The 18,710-nt window shown below is 37.5% G+C and overlaps 1 protein-coding gene across 1 annotated transcript in view; it reads left to right on the top strand.

Annotated features, from left to right (window-relative positions):
- The window catches only part of LOC150075844 (solute carrier family 15 member 1), a 154,860-nt gene that overhangs the window by 122,071 nt on the left and 14,079 nt on the right, over positions 1–18,710 (top strand). Inside the window, exon 18 of the mRNA XM_090388171.1 lies at positions 688–816. Within this exon, the coding sequence (XP_090244297.1) occupies positions 688–816 (129 nt within the window). The remainder of the gene's footprint in view (positions 1–687; positions 817–18,710) is intronic.

Here is an 18,710-nt window from a genome sequence, read left to right as displayed (position 1 = left end):
CCAAGATTAAACAATATTGTTACAAAACGGGGTTCTGATTAAAAACAATTGGTATACAATTAACACCGTTCTTTATTTTATTTCAGTCAGTCACCCACAATGATTACAATTCATTGTCATGATTATAGTCACTTCACACACAATTAAAGTACACTACCATACATGGAGACACACCCAACATTACGAAAGCTTGCACAGAACTAACTGGCCTGCCAGTCATGCCACCTTTTAAAGGATCAGCAAACTATTGAGAAACCTGGAGAAGAATCTTGAAGCTTCTGTCGCCTTCTAAGGCTTTTCCTGTGTTCCCTGGCTTTCGAAACTGATTCCAAACAACTCTGCAAGTCCAAAAGTATCCTAAGATGTCTCGTTATCCTTCAGAAATGAAATTATTGACCGAATGGCAAAATACAGCCTGCCCACTTGCCCCGACAGGGCTCACTTCCACATATAGGACACAGGGTAATTTTTTTCAAGGCATTTTTTCGGAAAAAAAGTGCATCTTATATGCTGTCAAATGCAGTAATCACTAAATGTTAATATTACTTGTACCTCAATAACTAATCTCTCTCTCTCTCTCTCTCTCTCTCTCTCTTTTCAAAAATGCCATGAATTATTTGTATCTGTGTCACTTCAGTTTATTTCTTTTAGTCATATATTTTTATCCATAATTGTTTGTTTATTTAGATTCAGAGAAATCATATTGTTGTAAAGCCAAACTCTGTAAGTATGCTGCTATTGATTCCTCAATATATTGTCATCACAGCAGGAGAGATCATGTTCTCTATCACTGGCTTGGAATTTTCCTATTCTCAGGTAATTTATATAACTGTTTATACATACTAGTTTTTGAAGGTGTGGTATTTTTAGTTGTAATGATATTTAAGTAATTTTTTTTAATAATAAAAGAACTTTGAGCCATTGCAGCTCTGATATCTATTAATAATAAAGGAACTTAATAAGCTTAATATGATGATAATGCATTTGACACATTAAAAAGGATAAAGGTCCACAGTCCGCACACCTTTAATTTCAGTGCTGAGAAAAGCTTGTTGAAGTTGACAACACCCGACCTGGGATGTTCACATATAGAGTAATGTGCACTTTACGGATGAGGCAAGATTTGATCTACAAATTGATTCTTAATATACCTTCATTTGAAAGAGTAGTAGTAGTAATAATAGTATGATGTGTACATCAGTAATTGTATAGACCTTATTTTTGTGAATGGGAATTTAGCAAGTGGTAGGTACTGAGAAGAGATCTACAATTGCATGCCTTTTGAAGATGATATCCATTCAGGCTTGAGTATCACTTCAATTAAAGCTTATTCATATTTCGTTCTAATTGTTATTAACTGTCACTGAACAATAATTAGTTTTATATAATATGTATATTTTTATGCGCTATTGATTGACAAAATAAATTCCTACATTAACGAGGGCCAATGTAGGAATTTTTTTGCCAACATCTGACCAGCTGAAAAAGGTGGATGGAGGTGTGATCATCCTCTAGTGAAACTGTTTTGTGTCTGTGATCCTGTTCCTAGAGCATTCAGTGTTTCTTAAATTCTTCCCACCTTTAGGAACTTTCTTTGCTGGTTTCTATGTATTTTATAGAGGAAAATGTGGGAGAAAGACAGTTTGTTTTCAGGAGGGGAACAAGGAATGCAATGGGTGGGAGAAAGTTGAGGAAGACATGTTGAAGTAAGCAAAGGCATATGTACAGGGTTGTTAAAATTAAAGTATCCCTATGTAGAGGTCTCTGGAGCAAGTTCTAAGGCTCGTGCTGAAGAGAAATTTGGACAACAGGTACAATAAAGAATGCGCTCACAATTTATCGGGATAAAAAAAAAATTAGTTTCAAAATTTGCCTCTGTATAGCGCGTAACTATCTTAGTCATGATTATGCAAATAACGTAAGTTATTTGCATAATTGTAAGTTATTGCCACAACGGCACTACTCAGCTCTACTGTACTGTATAAAAGCAAAGCAGTCTCTTCAAAATCATACAGTAGATGTTTACCTGCACTACAGCAACAATGCAGCTGCGGCTATCAGAGAATTCCGGCATCAGAAGCACATAACGCGTGGACCTATTACTGTTTGTGCTGTCCGCAAAATGATTGCGAAATTTGGAGCTACAGGACATCTTGGTGTTCAACCAGGTAGAGGTCGAAAACGGGTGGACTCCTCTCATGTTGAAGATGTGGCTATGGCTGTCATGGATTTATCAAGTCAATCTCTGGATCACTGGATGCATTACTAGCCTTACAGTGGAATACGGAATGTCCACTTCACGAGAAACAGCTGGCACACTTGTGCTACCACACTAAAGCATGGTGATGCAGATATTCATTTCACATACATACTTCAGTTTCTGGCACGAATGATAGTGGATATCACTTGATCATGGAATATCCTTTGGAGTGATGAAGCCCACTTCTGCTTAAATGGACAAGTGAATACGCACAACTGTCGCATTTGGGCAACAGAAAACCCTCGAGTTATCCAAGTGATCCTGTTGCATTCTCCAAAAGTGACAGTGTGGTGTGGATTTATGGCCACATTCATGATTGGGCCATATTTTTTTGAACAAGTAACACTGACTGGACCCTGCACCTGTTCCATCAGTGGACAGCGATATTATGAAATGTTGGCAAATTTTGCAATACCAGAGCTGCAAAACGTGGGTGCCTTCAGGATACCATATTTGTTCAAGATGGTGCACCACCCCACATCCACCGTTGTGTCCAAAGTTGCAATGGCAACACTTTACAGAAGAATGGGTCATTATTCATTGTATCCAGACATCTTGGCCACCCCGATCACCGGACCTCACCCCATGCGACTTCTAGTTGTGGGGTTTTTTGAAGAACCAGGTGTATCAGGAAGGATGTCAAACTCTGGCAGATCTGAAGGACAGCATTAGATGTCATGTGCTGGCTATTCCAGTTGACATGTTACGTTCTGCTGTAGAAAATGCTGTTCTTCGAATGGAAACTGTTGTTGACCAAAGTGGAGGACACATTGAACAATTGTAGCACTGTTCAAGTGATTTGTATTGCCACAGTGCCATATAGTGACAACTAATTTTGTAACTAATTTTTTTTCCCAATAAATGGTGAGCGCATTCTTTATTGTACCTGTTATCCAAATTTATCTTCAGTACGAGCCTGAGAACTCACTCCATAGCCCTCTACATAGGGATACTTTAATTTTAACAACCTTGTATATATTTTATTAGAAGATGAAATGCACAAGGCATAATTTCTTATGGGTTTAGGTAATTAACTATGTAATATCGGTGTAGATACACCATAGTTTACCCATAAATTCAAACTACATATATAGTGTAAAAGGCATCGTTTTAATTGTATCTCATATTGTGGGTGCCTTCACAACAAGATAGCTGGTATTGCTGCACTACTTCAAATAAATAACGCTTCTCTACTAGAGAAGCGTTATTTATTTATTTATTTGAAGTAGTGCAATACCAGATATCTCGTTGTGAAGGCACCCACAATAAGAGATACAATTAAAACAATGCCTTTTACATTTCATACATAGTTCAAATTTATGGGTAAACTATGGTGTATCTACAGTGATATTATATAGTTATAGTATATATTTTATAGATTTGGAGAAGGCTTTTGAACAGGTAGACTGAGTTAAATTATTAAATATATTGGAAAGGTAGGAGTGGATTGGAAGGACAGAAAAATGATTAGCAGATTATATTGGGACAAAAGGTAATACAGTGAAACCTCCCTTAACAGACACCTCTCTAAAAGGAACACCTCTTGTTGTGGACACTCAGACTTGGATCACAGCCAGAAGAGTATTAGAAATTACATGTTAAAGGACCTCTACAAAATGGACACTCTCTAATATAGACACAAGCATTTTAAGATGTGTCCTTTTCATATATTATTAGTGGCAAATAGTGCAACAAAGCAAGCTTATACGGTGTCAAATACCACCACTTTGCTTATTGGAGGCTTGAAGTGATGAAACCCATGTTTAGTCTCTAGAGCAAAGTTTCCGGCATCCCCCTCCCCCCCATACTTCTCCTTCAACCCATGCATGGTACTAAGTACTATAGATTTTGATGCCTTTCGTGTTTGGGGTTTTCATAAAAAAAAAAAAAAAAAAAAAAAAGTTAAAAAAAAATAATAATAAAAATAAAAGCTGACATTTCCCATTTCACCTGCCTTCCTCTTCTAACAGTTTATCTCATTCTTCCTTGATTTTATTCAAACTAGCCACCTCTACAACACTAGATGGGAGTTTGTTCCAACAATGATCCTCTGGCTGATGGAAAATTTACTCATCCAACCTGCAACCATTATTCCTCAATTTGAATTTGTCTCCTCATGCATGTAGTCCGAGCAAGAGGAAGGATTCCATCAGCATTGAGCTTATTCAGTCCATTCAAGGCCTTAAACACCTAAATTAGATCTCACAGATGCCTAGTCCCCAGATGCTGCAATTTGCAAAACTGAGGCCTTTCCTAGTAAGAGTACCCTTTTTCTCCTCTCATCAATCTTGTTGCTCTTCTCTGCACCCATTCAAACAGATCCATGTCCTTCCTAAAATGAGGCTTACAGACCTGCATGCAGTACTCAAGATGCAGCCTAACTATTGCCTTATACAGTGGGATAAGATAATTAACTTTCCCGAATTGGACACTTTCAAAGGTACCTGACACACACCATATACTGTGCTTTTTTTCCATAGGTTTGGGATTTGCAATTAAGGCAGGCAAACATCATTACAGTAATACTAATTAGACTTGTGATGGCTATGGATTAATGGGACAGATGGCACGATATATTGCTAGTACACTCACAGCTGCTCTTGAGGAATATTTACAAACTTATTTGGACTGTCTGATGCAGTTCCACTGTCATTCTTCACTTAGCAACGCTATACTTTCCAAACATATTCCCAGTATTAAAAAAAAAAAAGACAGTACTATAGCGAGTCCATATACAGAATTCAGTTTATGGTACTGCACATTAAAAAGTGGGAATACAGCTGTAATACATTTCATTAAAAAAAAATTAACATTCTAGCAATAGATTTCTTAGGTAATTTTGACCAGTAGCCCCTAGGGTTTTTACAGCAGTTCAATAAAAATGCCACATGATGCTCAATATTACTTTCAATATTCTTTAATAGTAGTGGTGTGCAACTTTTTTACTGAGAGATAATGACAATTTTTCAGTGCAGACTGTACCAGTAGGTGAGAAATGGCAGTATATTGTTAAGTAGCTACATACAAAGATTTTATCAGAGTTTCGTCATGTATGCTGGTTTTCTCTGTGGAATACTGGTTGAAATTTTCCTATGCATTACATTTATTTCAATGCAGTTCCACTGGCATATTTGTTAATATAGTTAATTTATTAATTAGTGATTAATAAATTAACTTTAATTTTTTAAGAAATGAAACTTCTTCTTGTTTGCAGCAGGGCTGTATTATGAACTATAACTAGTAAGTGATCTAATTATACATAATGAAAATGAAATTATAAAAATACAATGCTCTAAACAAAGGAATTTATATTAAACTTTTACTAAAAATTAATTATATGTTTACTAAAAGTTAATTAGTTGAAACATATTTCTGTTTCCCAAAGAAGACATAAAGAACATATTTCTGTTTCCTGAAAGAGAAATATGTTCTCATTGTCTCCTCAATACTCTGTATACCCTCTTCTTTCTCTGTCATTCTCTTCACCATCACTATAACCACTTTTATGGCATACTTGATTGAAAGCATTGAAAATGTCAAGAGTAACTAGTTGACTGAACATAGTTTCACCTAACATAAAGACAGCCACCATTGAGTATATCTTTTTTTAAGAAAAAAATAAAAGAAATTTTGAAATAAAGATTGTTCATCCTTTATTATTTGAAAATTATTTTCATTTTAAGATCTTTTATTATTTTTTTAATTAAAAAAGTTTTAAAATAATCAATTGTGCCAAAAAAAGTCGGTTGGGTGGGTGTGCACTGTACTACTGAATGGTGAGAGATACATATTTTTACAGCTAAATTTTATTTCAAATTTTGATAAATCTCAAATTTTAACAATAATGGAGATTGAAGTCAAAGCAGTAGTGAAGGAATAGTAAAACTGATGTGGTCATGATTTCAATAGAATTTTTTCAGATTAATAATTTTATTATTATTATTATTATTGAAATAATTGAGAGACTCAACTGATTTCAAGTTGCTGAACATGTGAATATGAATAAAAGAAACAAATCAGTTCAATTGCCTTCTATTAATATATTATTACTCCTGTTATCCTTTTGTAGTTGTATCAGGGGGTTTAGATCTTATCTGCAAAAAGATCCCAAACACTTTCTAGGGGTCTCACTTCTAATTTCAATGATGTTCATTTCCACTTACAGTCTGCCAAACCCCGTGTACTTTTTCTGACAGAATCTCAGTTATCGGTTGATTCAACCACTGCTCACCTCAGTTGCCCAAATTATTTGCTATATGATTCCTTTCGCCTCAAAGGTGGTACTTGTGCATATGTCCATTCCGATATGCCCTGTTAGCGACTTGGTAATTTGGAATCTCCTCTTTTTGATTTTCTCTGTTTTAAAATCTCTCTCTCTACCTCATTCTATTAAATTCATCTGTTGTCTTTACCGTTCTCCCAATTCTACTAATCACTTGAAACTCTTTGACTTCCTCTCATTGCAACTTGGCTTTCTCCAGTCCAACTTTCCTAACAGTGAGATAATTTTCCTTGGTGATTTTAATGTTCACAACTCCAGCTGGCTTCCGTTTTCTAGTCACACAGACCCAGCTGGTTGAGATGCTGAGGCTTTATCAATTTCTAATGACCTCGCACAGATTGTTCATTTACCTACCAGAATACCAGACAATCTTAACCATACAGCCAACACACTTGATCTTTTTCTCACAAACAACCCTTCTAAGTACATGGTCAAAGTGAGTGGTCCTTTAGGCACCTCAGATTACAACTTGGTGATTATCTCTTCTCCAATGGAGCCTTTATCTCATGGCTATTCCCAACCGTGTGTTGTTTGGCATTACAAGAATGCAAAATGGGATGACCTGCAAGATTTATTTTCTTCATTTCCTTGGTCGGATTACTGTTTCAAAACTTCTGATGTCAACGTTTGCTCAGATCGGGTCAGTGAAATTATTCTTGTAGGAATGGAATCCTTTATTCAATCTCCACTTTAAAATCTCATCCCTTATCTAAACCTTGGTTTTCCAATAAATATGCTAAGGCTGTTCAAGAGAAGAATGTTGCATATTGTAATTGGCTTGCTTCCAAATCTTCAGTTTCATTTTCTGCCTACACCAAAGCTCGCAAAAATTGTAAAGCAATTATTAATCAGTCCAAACTAGATTTTGAACAGGCTAAGAGTAGAAAACTTGCTACTTGCCCTAATGGTAGCTGAGCATTCTGGTCTCTTGCCAGAGCTATTGGCCGCAACTTTTGCCCATCTCTGCTCCCACCTCTGTCAAAACCAGATGGTTCTATTGTCACTTCAGCCAAGGATAAAGCCGACCTGCTAGCCTCCCATTTTTCTTCCAACTCATGTATTAATGATCTTGGTTGTTGTTGTTGTTATTTGGTTTTTATGAACATTAGCAACTAAGGCCATATTGCTCTGGGAATATGCGGTCGTCATTCCCTGACCTTTCCACATCCTCTGTCTGGGCCGCCTCCATAGCCAGGTGGGAAGGAGCAGCAGTGTGTAGCACATGCTTCTTGATTAGACCGAGGTTTGAGCCCGTCACCACCAAATACGGAGGATGCGGAAAGGTCAAGGGAATGACCACCGCATATTCCTGGAGCAATATGGCCTTAGTTGCTAATGCTCCTAAAAACCAAATAACAAAAAAAAATAACAATATCCTCTGTATTTGGTGATCGTGGGCTCGAACTCCGGTCTAATCAAGAAGCGTGTGCTATGCACTGCTGCTCCTGACCACCTGGCTACGGAGGCGCTGCTGATCTTGGTAAAACACCTCCCACCATTCCCAACATGCTCCATTCAATGCCTCCTGTGGTCTTCCATCAGAAGGATTTTGACTAATCTTGATGCTAAGAAAGCTCCAGGTCCTGATGGTATTTCTCCACTTGTTCTCAGAACCAGTGCTCCTGAACTTACTCCGGTTCTTTGCCGCTTTTTTCACTTTTATTCCAAAAGTGGTTTTCCTTCTGCTTGAAAATTGGTTCATATCCAGCCAGCCAGTTCCTAAAAAGGATGACAAATCACTCCCATCCAATTATCGTCCCATTGCGATTACTTCTACTCTTTCTAAAGTAATGGAGAAATCTATTAGCCGCCAACTCTTAAACTACCTAGAAACCTTCCGTCTGATCAACAATTGCCACTATGGATTCCGTCAGTGTTGATCCACTGGTGATATTCTGTTTATGTTACTCATTTTTGGACAAATTCAATAGAAAAGTTCGGAGAAACACAAGCAGTTGCTCTTGACATCTCAAAGGCTTTCTATCATGTTTGGCATAAAGGTCTTCTAAACAAGCTTCCATCTTATGGTTTTCCAACTGTTTTTTGTAAATGGTTATCCAGTTTTCTCTCTGCTTACTCACTGAGTGTGAATGTAGATGGCTCTCTGTCTTCTAACTTCTCCACTAATGCTGGTGTCCCCCAAGGTTCAGTTCTTTCCCCCACTCTTTTCCTCTTGTATATTAATGACCTTCTTCTATTGGAAATCCTATCCATAGTTTTGCCAATGATAGCACATTGTATTCCACTTTCCATTTTTAGAAACTTTGCCCTGCTCAATCAGCTTCAACTTTTCGAAAATCTGCTACCAATTCCTTAAATGCCGATCTGCATGTAATTCTCCAATGGGACAAAGACAACTTAGTTGATTTCAATCCTTCTAAAACTCAGTCTTGTCTTATATTTTGCAAAAAAGGATTCTTCTGCTCCTATGCTTATCTTTGGTAACACTCCGATTTCTAGGCAAAATGATATATCTCGTTTGGGGGTTACCCTGACTTCTAATCTGTCTTAGCACAAGCACATTACAAATATTGCTTCCTCTGCATCTAAAACACTTGGTTTTCTCTTTTGCTCTTGGCGTTACTTTTCTTCCAGACAGCTGTTCACTCTGTACAAATCGCAGATCCGCCCTACCATGGAATATTGTACCCACATCTGGGGCAGTGCCCCCAAATGTCATCCCCACTAAATTTTTTAAGCAACTCTGGCAGTTTTTCAGATTTCCATTGCTCAGCACTTGTAGCATCAGCACTGTCCTTCTCGCCATGTGCTTTTTTATAACTAATGTCATGTGTACACTTCCATCGCTTTGAAATTTACGTGACCTAGCTTTTTGGCCAACTCTTCTGACTTGGTTTTTAGCATAGGGCCGCTTACACACACTCCTCATTTAGACACAGTGGAAAACCATTGATTCAAAGCATCTTTGATGTCTGGATCTTTGCCTTCCCACTTTCACTTATGAGATGTTTTCTTTAAATCCACGTGCAATGTCCACTCCTCTCTAAGATTTTCTTGTTGCTGTAGCAGTCATGAAATTGTAGATTTTGGCACCTTTATTATCTCCGCTAGCTGACGATGACTGATGTTAATTAGGTTGACTTTTTATCTTGTCAAGAATAGCAATTTTTTTTGAAAGTGACAAATCTTTACGTGGCATCTTGGCAGGGGTCTTAAATGTACTGAAAAAAAGGGGGAGGGGGAGGGGGAAAACCAAAATCAGTGCACTGTTTGATACAGTTTTTAATCTATTCTAACCCACAAGATGTATACATATGTATCTAGTGGGATGTGATCGAAAACAACTGCAAGCAAAATTTCTTCAGAATCTGATTATCACGACACAGAACAAACGTAAAACAACCACTGTACAGCACGACCTCGCAGTAACTGACTCGGCTGCTGCCCGCATGATCTCTTTGTTACAAACCATCTAAATTAGCTTATTGTTCAATAAACTATATTTAGATGCTTGTGCACGCCATCTAAATATAGTTTATTGTTCAATCATGACCTTCATTGCCCCAATTAAGTGGCAAGTTGGCCCAAATAAGCGGAACAAATTCAGGCTAAATATTTGTTTTGTTTCTGTTCTTCATATTTTGCCCCAAATAAGCGGCTGCCCCAATTAACCAGAATGCACTGTATATATATATATATATATATATATATATATATATATATATGTATATATATATATATATATATATATATATATATGTATATATATATATATATATATATATATGTATGTATGTATGTATGTGTGTGTGTGTATATATATATGTATGTGTGTATATGTGTGTATATATATATATGTATGTGTGTGTGTGTGTATATATATATATATATATATATATATATATATGTATATATAATATATAAAAGATTGTATTAAAGAATAAAAACAGATAAAATATCAGAAAGTAAATAAACTGGATATGGCAAATGCACCAAAGCGCGCAAAGCAGCAGCAACGGATGCAAATGTAAATATATGTATATTATAATTATTATGACAAATAAAAGTAAAGATGGCAGTTCGAAATATCCGGAAAGCTGAAAAAAAAAAAAAAAAAAAAATTACATCAAAATGTCAAAAGAAAGTTATGACAGCTTACATCAGATAAAGGCAGGAAAATTTTTTTGCTAGATACAGTACTCCGAAACGGGGAAGAAAAGAAATTATGAAATTAATAAATAATAGAATCTGATGTCAGCAAAGTGAATATTGATGCTAAATCAGGTATTTCATCGGGGGACTACACCTGACATAGCATCAAAGAACTGCATTTCCATACTTGCCCATAGTTATGCAAGAGAAAATTTATAAATGTAAATAAATAAATAAATATAATAAAAAAAAAACGGAAAAGTATCTCTTACAAGGTATGGACAAGGTAGTCCCTATGCAGTATTATAATGAAAATACAATTAAGATAAAAGGTGGATATTATAAAAAGGTAGAAGATTAAAAATATTATACCTGAAAATGGCGATGCAAAAATACATGAGGTCAATACAATGGCTGCAATCAAAACAAATAAAACAGCTACTAACGTGACAAAAGCCACGAAAAAATAGATGACTAGTGACCTCTATAATCAGTTTTTAAGACAGTATTTTTAGATACACAGAATAAAGTAAATTTTAGACAGACAAGAAGAATTGTGGCAAGAAGTGTACCAGACAGGCCATATATGTAAAAAAAAAAAAAAAAAATAGAAATAAAACGGGAGAGGCTGTAATTTTAAGCTTAGCATCACGCAAAGCAGTAGATGGCTAAAACTTAAATTGATATAAATAGTGTATTAAAACCAATAGAGATAACATAATGATAAAAATTGTTTAGATAAACAAATGCACCAAAGCGCGCAAAGCAGCAGCAAAGGATGCAGATATGTATAAAATAATGTAAATGCCAATGCAAGCAACACTAAAGGCCACAAGGAAAAAATAGATTAACTATAGAATAAAGATTGAAGCCAGCAAATGGCAAACCAGAGTTACAAACAGGACCATCTAAAGACTGAATAACAGAGATGGGTGTAATTTAAAGAACAGTATCGCGCAAAGCAGCAGATAACTAATTCTTAAATTGATATAATATATAAAAGATTGTATTAAAGAATAAAAACAGATAAAATATCAGAAAGTAAATAAACTGGATATGGATTTTTTTTTTTTTTTTTTTTTTCACCTTTCCGGATGTTTCGAACTGCCATCTTTACTCTTATTTGTCATATTAATTGTAATATACATATATGTGTATGTATATTAAGGGCACAAAAGGTGATATAGTTGTACACGTTGGCACTAATGATATTAAGAGTAGGAGACCAGCTGAATTACTTAACAAGTACAGGTCACTGTTGAAAAAAAGCTGTGAATTAGGGTTGAATTTGAAAGTGTCTGCAATTCTGCCCAGACACAATAGGAGGGCGTATATGATGAGAGCCCTGTCGATCAATTCGGCCCTGGAAAGATTGTGCAAGGCTCAAGGGGTAGAATTTTTTTCAGCCTGGTCTGTACTTGTTAACAGGAGAGACTGCTTCTACAGGGATGGGATACACTTAAATAGAAAGGGTGCAAGAATGTTTGCTGATGCTATCGAGGCAGTGTTAGGTGGGTCGGAAAACTGCTAGATTGGGGGGGAATACAAGGACCAATAGGTTAACAGTAGCCACTGGCAGAGTTGAAAGTGATTCTCGCACTGCTTCTATTGGAATGAGCAGCAGCAGCCTGGAAAACAAGATGCAGGATATTTCAGGGACTGCTGGAAGTCACTGCAGTACAAGTAAACACATGGCTTGTGTTAGGGTAGCTAAGAATAGGAACAGGTGCATGTATACTTGCGTGTACACCAATGCTATGAATTTGGTAAATAAATTTGATGAATTTGAGGTATTGCTCAAAACATCAAAGGCAGATATTGTTGGGATATCAGAGACGTGGTGTCACACAGATATAAGGAATGCAGAACTGGAATTTGGAGAGTACAATGTGTACAGAAAGGACAGACAGGATAGGATGGGAGGAGGGGTTATGCTATTAGTTAAGAAACACATAAAATCCAAGGAAGTGAAGCCAGTCGACATCGCTGGACAGTGCAGTGTTGAGTCAGTTTGGTGTGACATAAGCATTGAGAGATCAAAATTGAGAGTAGGAATGTGCTATAGGCCTAATGACTCTGATGAGTATAATAAGAAACTGTACAGGGAAATAGAGTGGGCCAGTAAATCAGAGAGTCTTATAATGGGGGATTTTAATTTCCCAGATTGACTGGAATTTGGGGGCTGGTCACTCACACACTAGCAAGGCTTTTGTGGATTTATTGGATGATTGTTTTCAACATCAGCATGTTCAGGAGGCAACTAGAGGGAGTAATACTCTTGATTTGATTATCAGTAGTGATTCTTCATGCAGTAAGAATCTGCAGATAAATGAACCACTAGGTGGCAGTGATCACAGTGTGCTGAAGTGGGATTTACTCAAAGAGGTAACTACCATTAGGGGTAAAGGGAAGGGTTATTGCTTTCGTAAAGGCGACTACGATGGACTGAGACAGTATTTAAATTCTATACAGTGGGACCAACTGATGATGTTACCAACAGCAAATTCAAAATGGGAAGCATTCAAAGAACTTATCGTGGAAGCTACTAGGCTTTACATACCAACTAAGAAATATTGTTCAAGGTTTAGGCCTAAGTGGATGTCAGATGAACTAATGAGACATATGGCAGAGAAGAAAAATGCATGGGCTACATTTGTACAAATTAACACGTGACACAGAAGCCTATGATAGATACAAGTTGATCTGTAACCAAGTTACAAAGGAGGTTAGGCAGGCGCAGGCAGATTATGAGAAATCTTTGGCAAGGGATGCAAAGAAAAACAGCAAAGAGTTCTTTACTTATGTAAATTCTAGAAGGAAGGGAATGAATCAGATTGGTCCACTTGATATTGATGGGTCAACTGTTGATGATCCTGCTCAGGTAGCTAACAAACTAAATGAATATTTTGCATCGACATTCACACATGAGGAGTTATTCAGCGAGGGGAATGCCAGAGGTGTATTCAACTCTGGCAGTAAGCTAGAGAATCTTGTAATAACTGAGAGTAAAGTGGAGGAGAAATTGTTGAAGATAAATACAAGAAAGGCACCTGGGGTGGATGGGATCTATCCAGTTATATTAAAGGAGGCAGCAAAAGAATTAAGCAAACCCTTAGCTATAATTATGAGAGCTTCCTTGGACTCAGGGGAAGTACCCATAGACTGGAGATGTGCAAATGTGACCCCAATTCACAAAGGAGGATCAAAGGGCGACACAAGTAATTATAGACCTGTTAGTTTAACTTCTGTTCCTGGAAAATTAATGGAGGCACTGGTTAAAGAAGCACTGCAGGATCATCTAAACAAGACTTCAGTTATAGCTCAGACACAGCATGGTGTTGTTAAGGGGAAGTCTTGCCTGACCAATTTGATTGGATACTATGATGCAGTCACAAAAGAACTGGATGCAGGGAATAACTTTGATATTATATACTTGGATCTTAGAAAGGCTTTTGATACTGTTGCACGACTGCTGCACAAATTGGAGCAGTGTGGCATTGGAGGCAAATTGCTGCTATGGATAAAGGGATGGTTGAGGGGGAGAAGACAGAGTGGTAATCAATGGACACTGCTCATCGTGGACTAATGGTATTAGTGGAGTCCCTCGGGGTTCAGTATTGGATCCATTATTATTTTCTGTATTTATAAATGATATTGATGATGGTATATCAAGCTTAATGTCCAAGTTTGCAGACGATACGAAGGTTGGCAGGGTTGTCAAGGACACTATTGACGCTATGCTACTGCAACAGGATCTGGACAGGTTGAGCAGATGGGCTGAGAGGTGGCAAATGAAGTTTAACATTGACAAATGTAAAGTACTACATATGGGAAACAGCAACCCCAGAGCAACGTATCAACTCTGTGGTACTACACTGACAGTGGTAGAGAATGAAAGGGACCTGGAGGTGGTTGTGCAGGCAGATATGAAGTTTTCTGAGCAGTGCAGACGGGCTGCAAGAGTAGCTCATGGTGTATTGTCGATGATATATAGGAATTTTTCTAGCAGGGATAAGGAGGTGATTATTCCCTTGTATAAGGCAATGGTCAGGCCACAACTAGAGTACTGTATACAGGTCTGGAGGCCTCATTTCAAGAAGGATGTAGGGATGCTGGAACGAGTACAGAGAAGGGCAACAAGATTGGTGAATGGAAAAAGGGGTGCTCTTACGAAGAAAGGCTTAAGTTTTGCAAATTACAGTGTCTGGAGACTAGGCACCAGCGAGGTGATCTGATTGAGGTGTATAAAGCCTTGAATGGTTTGAGCATGCTCAATGCTGATGGGATTCTTCCTCTTGCTCAGAAAAATCACCTGAGAATGCATAAATTCAAATTGTGGAAAGACAGATGTAGGATAGATGTGAGGAAATTTGCCTTTAGCCAGCGGGTGGTTGGTTGGTGGAACAGACTTCCATCCCTTGTCGTGGAAGTTAATAGCCTAAATAAGTTTAAGGCTCAGCTGGACAGGTATTTCGAACGAACAGAGGGGTGAAGTGGAAGTGGTTATTTTTTATTTATTTATTTATTTATTTATTTTTATTTTATTTTATTTTATTTTATTTTTTATTTTTTTTGGCTGATGCTGCATAAGCTTGCTTTCTTCCATCAAATGCCTCTACTAATGCTAAATGCTAATGTCCCACCCACTTTTTCTTACTATTGAATACACAATGAATTGTCAAACTAATAGAGCAAGCTTATCTGCGAAAAGATCTAAACCACCCAAGCACTTCCTAATTCATTTCACAAATATACGTGGTCTCAATTCTAATCTTAACGATGTCCATTTCCACTTGCAGTCTGCCAAACCCCATGTACATTTTCTGACAGAATCTCAGTTATCAGTTGATTCAACTACTGCTCATCTCAGATGCCCAAATTATTCGCTGTATGATTCCTTTCGTTCAAAGGTGGTACTTGTGCATATATCCATTCTGATATTCCCTGTCAGAGACTTGGCAATTTGGAGTTCTTTGACTTCCTCTCTTTGCAACTTGACTTTCTCCAGTCCAACTTTCCTAACAGTGAAGTAATTTTCCTTGGTGATTTTAATGTGCACAACTCCAGCTGGCTTCCATTTTGTAGTCACACCGACCCAGCTGGTCAAGATGCTGAGGCTTTTGCAATTACTAATGACCTTGCACAGATTGTTCATTTACCTTCAAGAATACCGGACAATCCTAATCATACAGCCAATACGCCTGATCTTTTTCTCACAAACAACCCTTCTAAGTACACGGTCGAAGTGAGAGGTCCTTTAGGCACTTCAGATCACAACTTGGTGATTGTCTCTTCTCCAATGGAACCTTTATCTCATGGCTATTCCCAACGTCGTGTTGTTTGACATTACAAGAATGCAAAAGGGGATGACCTGCGAGACTTCTTTTCTTCTTTTCCTTGGTCGGATTACTGTTTCAAAACTTTTGATGTCAACGTTTGCTCAGATTGTGTGAGTGAAACTATTCTTGTAGGAATGGAATCCTTTATCCCACACTCCACTTTAAAATTTCATCCTTTATCTAAACCTTGGTTTTCCAATAAATGTGCTAAGGCTGTTCAAGAGAAGAATGAAAATGCAAATTACGATATATAAAGAATCTACTTTCCATATCGTAATTGGCTTGTTTCTAATTCTTCAATTTCATTTTCTGCGTGCAACAATTGTAAAGCAGTTATTAATCAGTCCAAACTAGAGTTTGAACAGGCTAAGAGTAGAAAACTTGCTTCTTGCACTAATGGTAGCCGAGCGTTCTGGTCTCTTGCCAAAGCTATTGGTCGCAAGTTTTGCCCACCTCTCTCCAAACCAGATGGTTCTGTTGTCACTTCAGCCAAGGATAAAGCTGATCTGCTAGCATCCCATTTTTCTTCCAGCTCATGTATTAATAAAATCTTGGTAAAACACCTCTCACCATTCCCAACACGCTCCATTCAATGCCTCCTGTGGTCTTCCATCAAAAGGATGTCAGAAGGATTTTGATGAATCTTGATGCTAAGAAAGCTCCAGGTCCTGATGGTATTTCTCCACTTGTTCTCAAAACCTGTGCTCCTGAACTTACTCCTATTCTTTGCCGCCTTTTTTCCCTTTCTTATTCCAAAGGTGTTTTTCCTTCTGCTTGGAAATTTGCTCATATCCAGCCAGTTCCCAAAAAGGGTGACAAATCCCTCCCATCCAATTATCGTCCCATTGCAATTACTTCTACTCTCTCTAAAGTAATGGAGAAATCAATTAACCGCCAACTCTTAAACTACATAGAAACCTTCCGTCTGATCAACGATCGCCAGTATGGATTCCGCCAGTGTTGATCCACTGGTGATATTCTGACTTATGTTACCCATTTATGGACTATTTAAATGGAAAGGTTCGGTGAAACACAAGTAGTTGCTCTTGACATTTCAAAGGCTTTCGATCGTGTTTGGCATAAAGGTCTTCCAAACAAGCTTCCATCTTTTGATTTGCCAACTGTTTTTAGTAACTGGTTATCCAGTTTTCTCCGTGATTGCTCACTGAGGGTAGATGGCTCTCTGTCTTCTAACTTCTCCACTAATGCCGGTGTCCCTCAAGGTTCAGTTCTTTCCCCCACTCTTTTCCTCTTGTATATTAATGACCTTCTTCCATTGACTGGAAATCCTATCCATAGTTTTGCCGATGATAGCACATTGCATTCCACTTTCCATTTTAAGAAACTTTGTCCTGCTCAATCAGCTTCAACTTCTCGAAAATCTGCTACCAATTCCTTAAATGCCGATCTTCAGTTAATTCTCCAGTGGGGCAAAGACATCCATATGATTTTAACCCTTCTAAAACTCAGTCTTGTCTTATATCTCGCAAAAAGGATTCTTCTGCTCCTATGCTTATCTTTAGTGACACTCCGATTTCTAGGCAAAATGATATATCTCTTTTGGGGATTACCTTGACTTCTAATCTCTCTTGGCACAAGCACATTTCAAATATTGCTTCCTCTGCATCTAAAATACTTGGTTTTCTCTTTCGCTGTCGGCGTTACTTTTCTTCCAAACAGCCGCTCACTCTGTATAAATCGCAAATCAGCCCTGCCATGGAATATTGTTCCCACATCTGGGGTGGTGCCCCCAAAACCTCTCTCAGGTTTCTTGATTCCATTCAGAAGAGGGCAGTTAGGTTAATTAATGATTCATCTTTAACAAAGTCTCTCCACTCGCTGTCTCATAGAATTATTGTTTCTGCTGTATGCCTCTTCTACAGAAACTTCCATGGGCAGTGTTCTTCTGAATTGACTTCTATAATTCCCGCTCTCTCTTTCAAAACAGTCCGAACACGTGCCGCCACCAGCCAACATCCATTTACTGTCCAACTTCAAACTCACAGAACCAACTTTTCATCTTCCTCGTTTATTCATTCAACTGCCGTTTTCTGGAACAACCTTCCTTCTTATGTATTTCCTGAAAATTACAGTCTACAGAAGTTCAAGTCCAATGTCAACAAATATCTTCTTTCGTCTTCTCAACCTCCAACCCAAGCACGGTACTAAGTACTATAGGTTCTAATACCTCTGGTGTTTGGGGTTTACATAAAAAAAAAAAAAGAAAAAAAAGAGTAGGTAAAAAGTTATATAATGAACCTGGTAATTATCCACTAGAAGTTTTGTATATGTAATATTAATTTTGACATAATAGTAATTTTATTTATTTATTTTTTTCTCTCCTTTAAAACAGCCTATGTATATGAGGATGTGTTCCGGCAAGGTTCCTGAAACGTTACCTTAATGTATAGGGATTTAGTTATTACGGAGGGTTGATTCAACCTTTTGATTACGACTTTGACATTAATCCTGCTTGTGACGTACGGCAGCAATGTAATTTTTTTTTTCGTGCAGGCGCAGTCCCAAACCTTATCAACAGGTGCATCAGTTGTAGAAGTTATTTTAATGTCCACATGCCTCGGAAATTAGACCCACGGTTGGAAGTTTACATAACCACGCTTTCCGAAGAAGGGTACAGTAATGCGAAAATTATTGATAAGTGCAAGTCGAAAAATTTTAGCTTGGTATCCATAAGGTTTTGAATGGCAAAGGAAAA

This window comes from Mastigoproctus giganteus, chromosome 13 (genome assembly GCF_048544385.1).
Source record: "Mastigoproctus giganteus isolate SK-2022 chromosome 13, ASM4854438v1, whole genome shotgun sequence".
In the NCBI taxonomy this organism is placed as follows: domain Eukaryota; kingdom Metazoa; phylum Arthropoda; class Arachnida; order Uropygi; family Thelyphonidae; genus Mastigoproctus; species Mastigoproctus giganteus.
The sequence above is the reverse complement of the archived record's forward strand: the minus strand, read 5'-3'. Positions and strand labels throughout refer to the sequence as shown.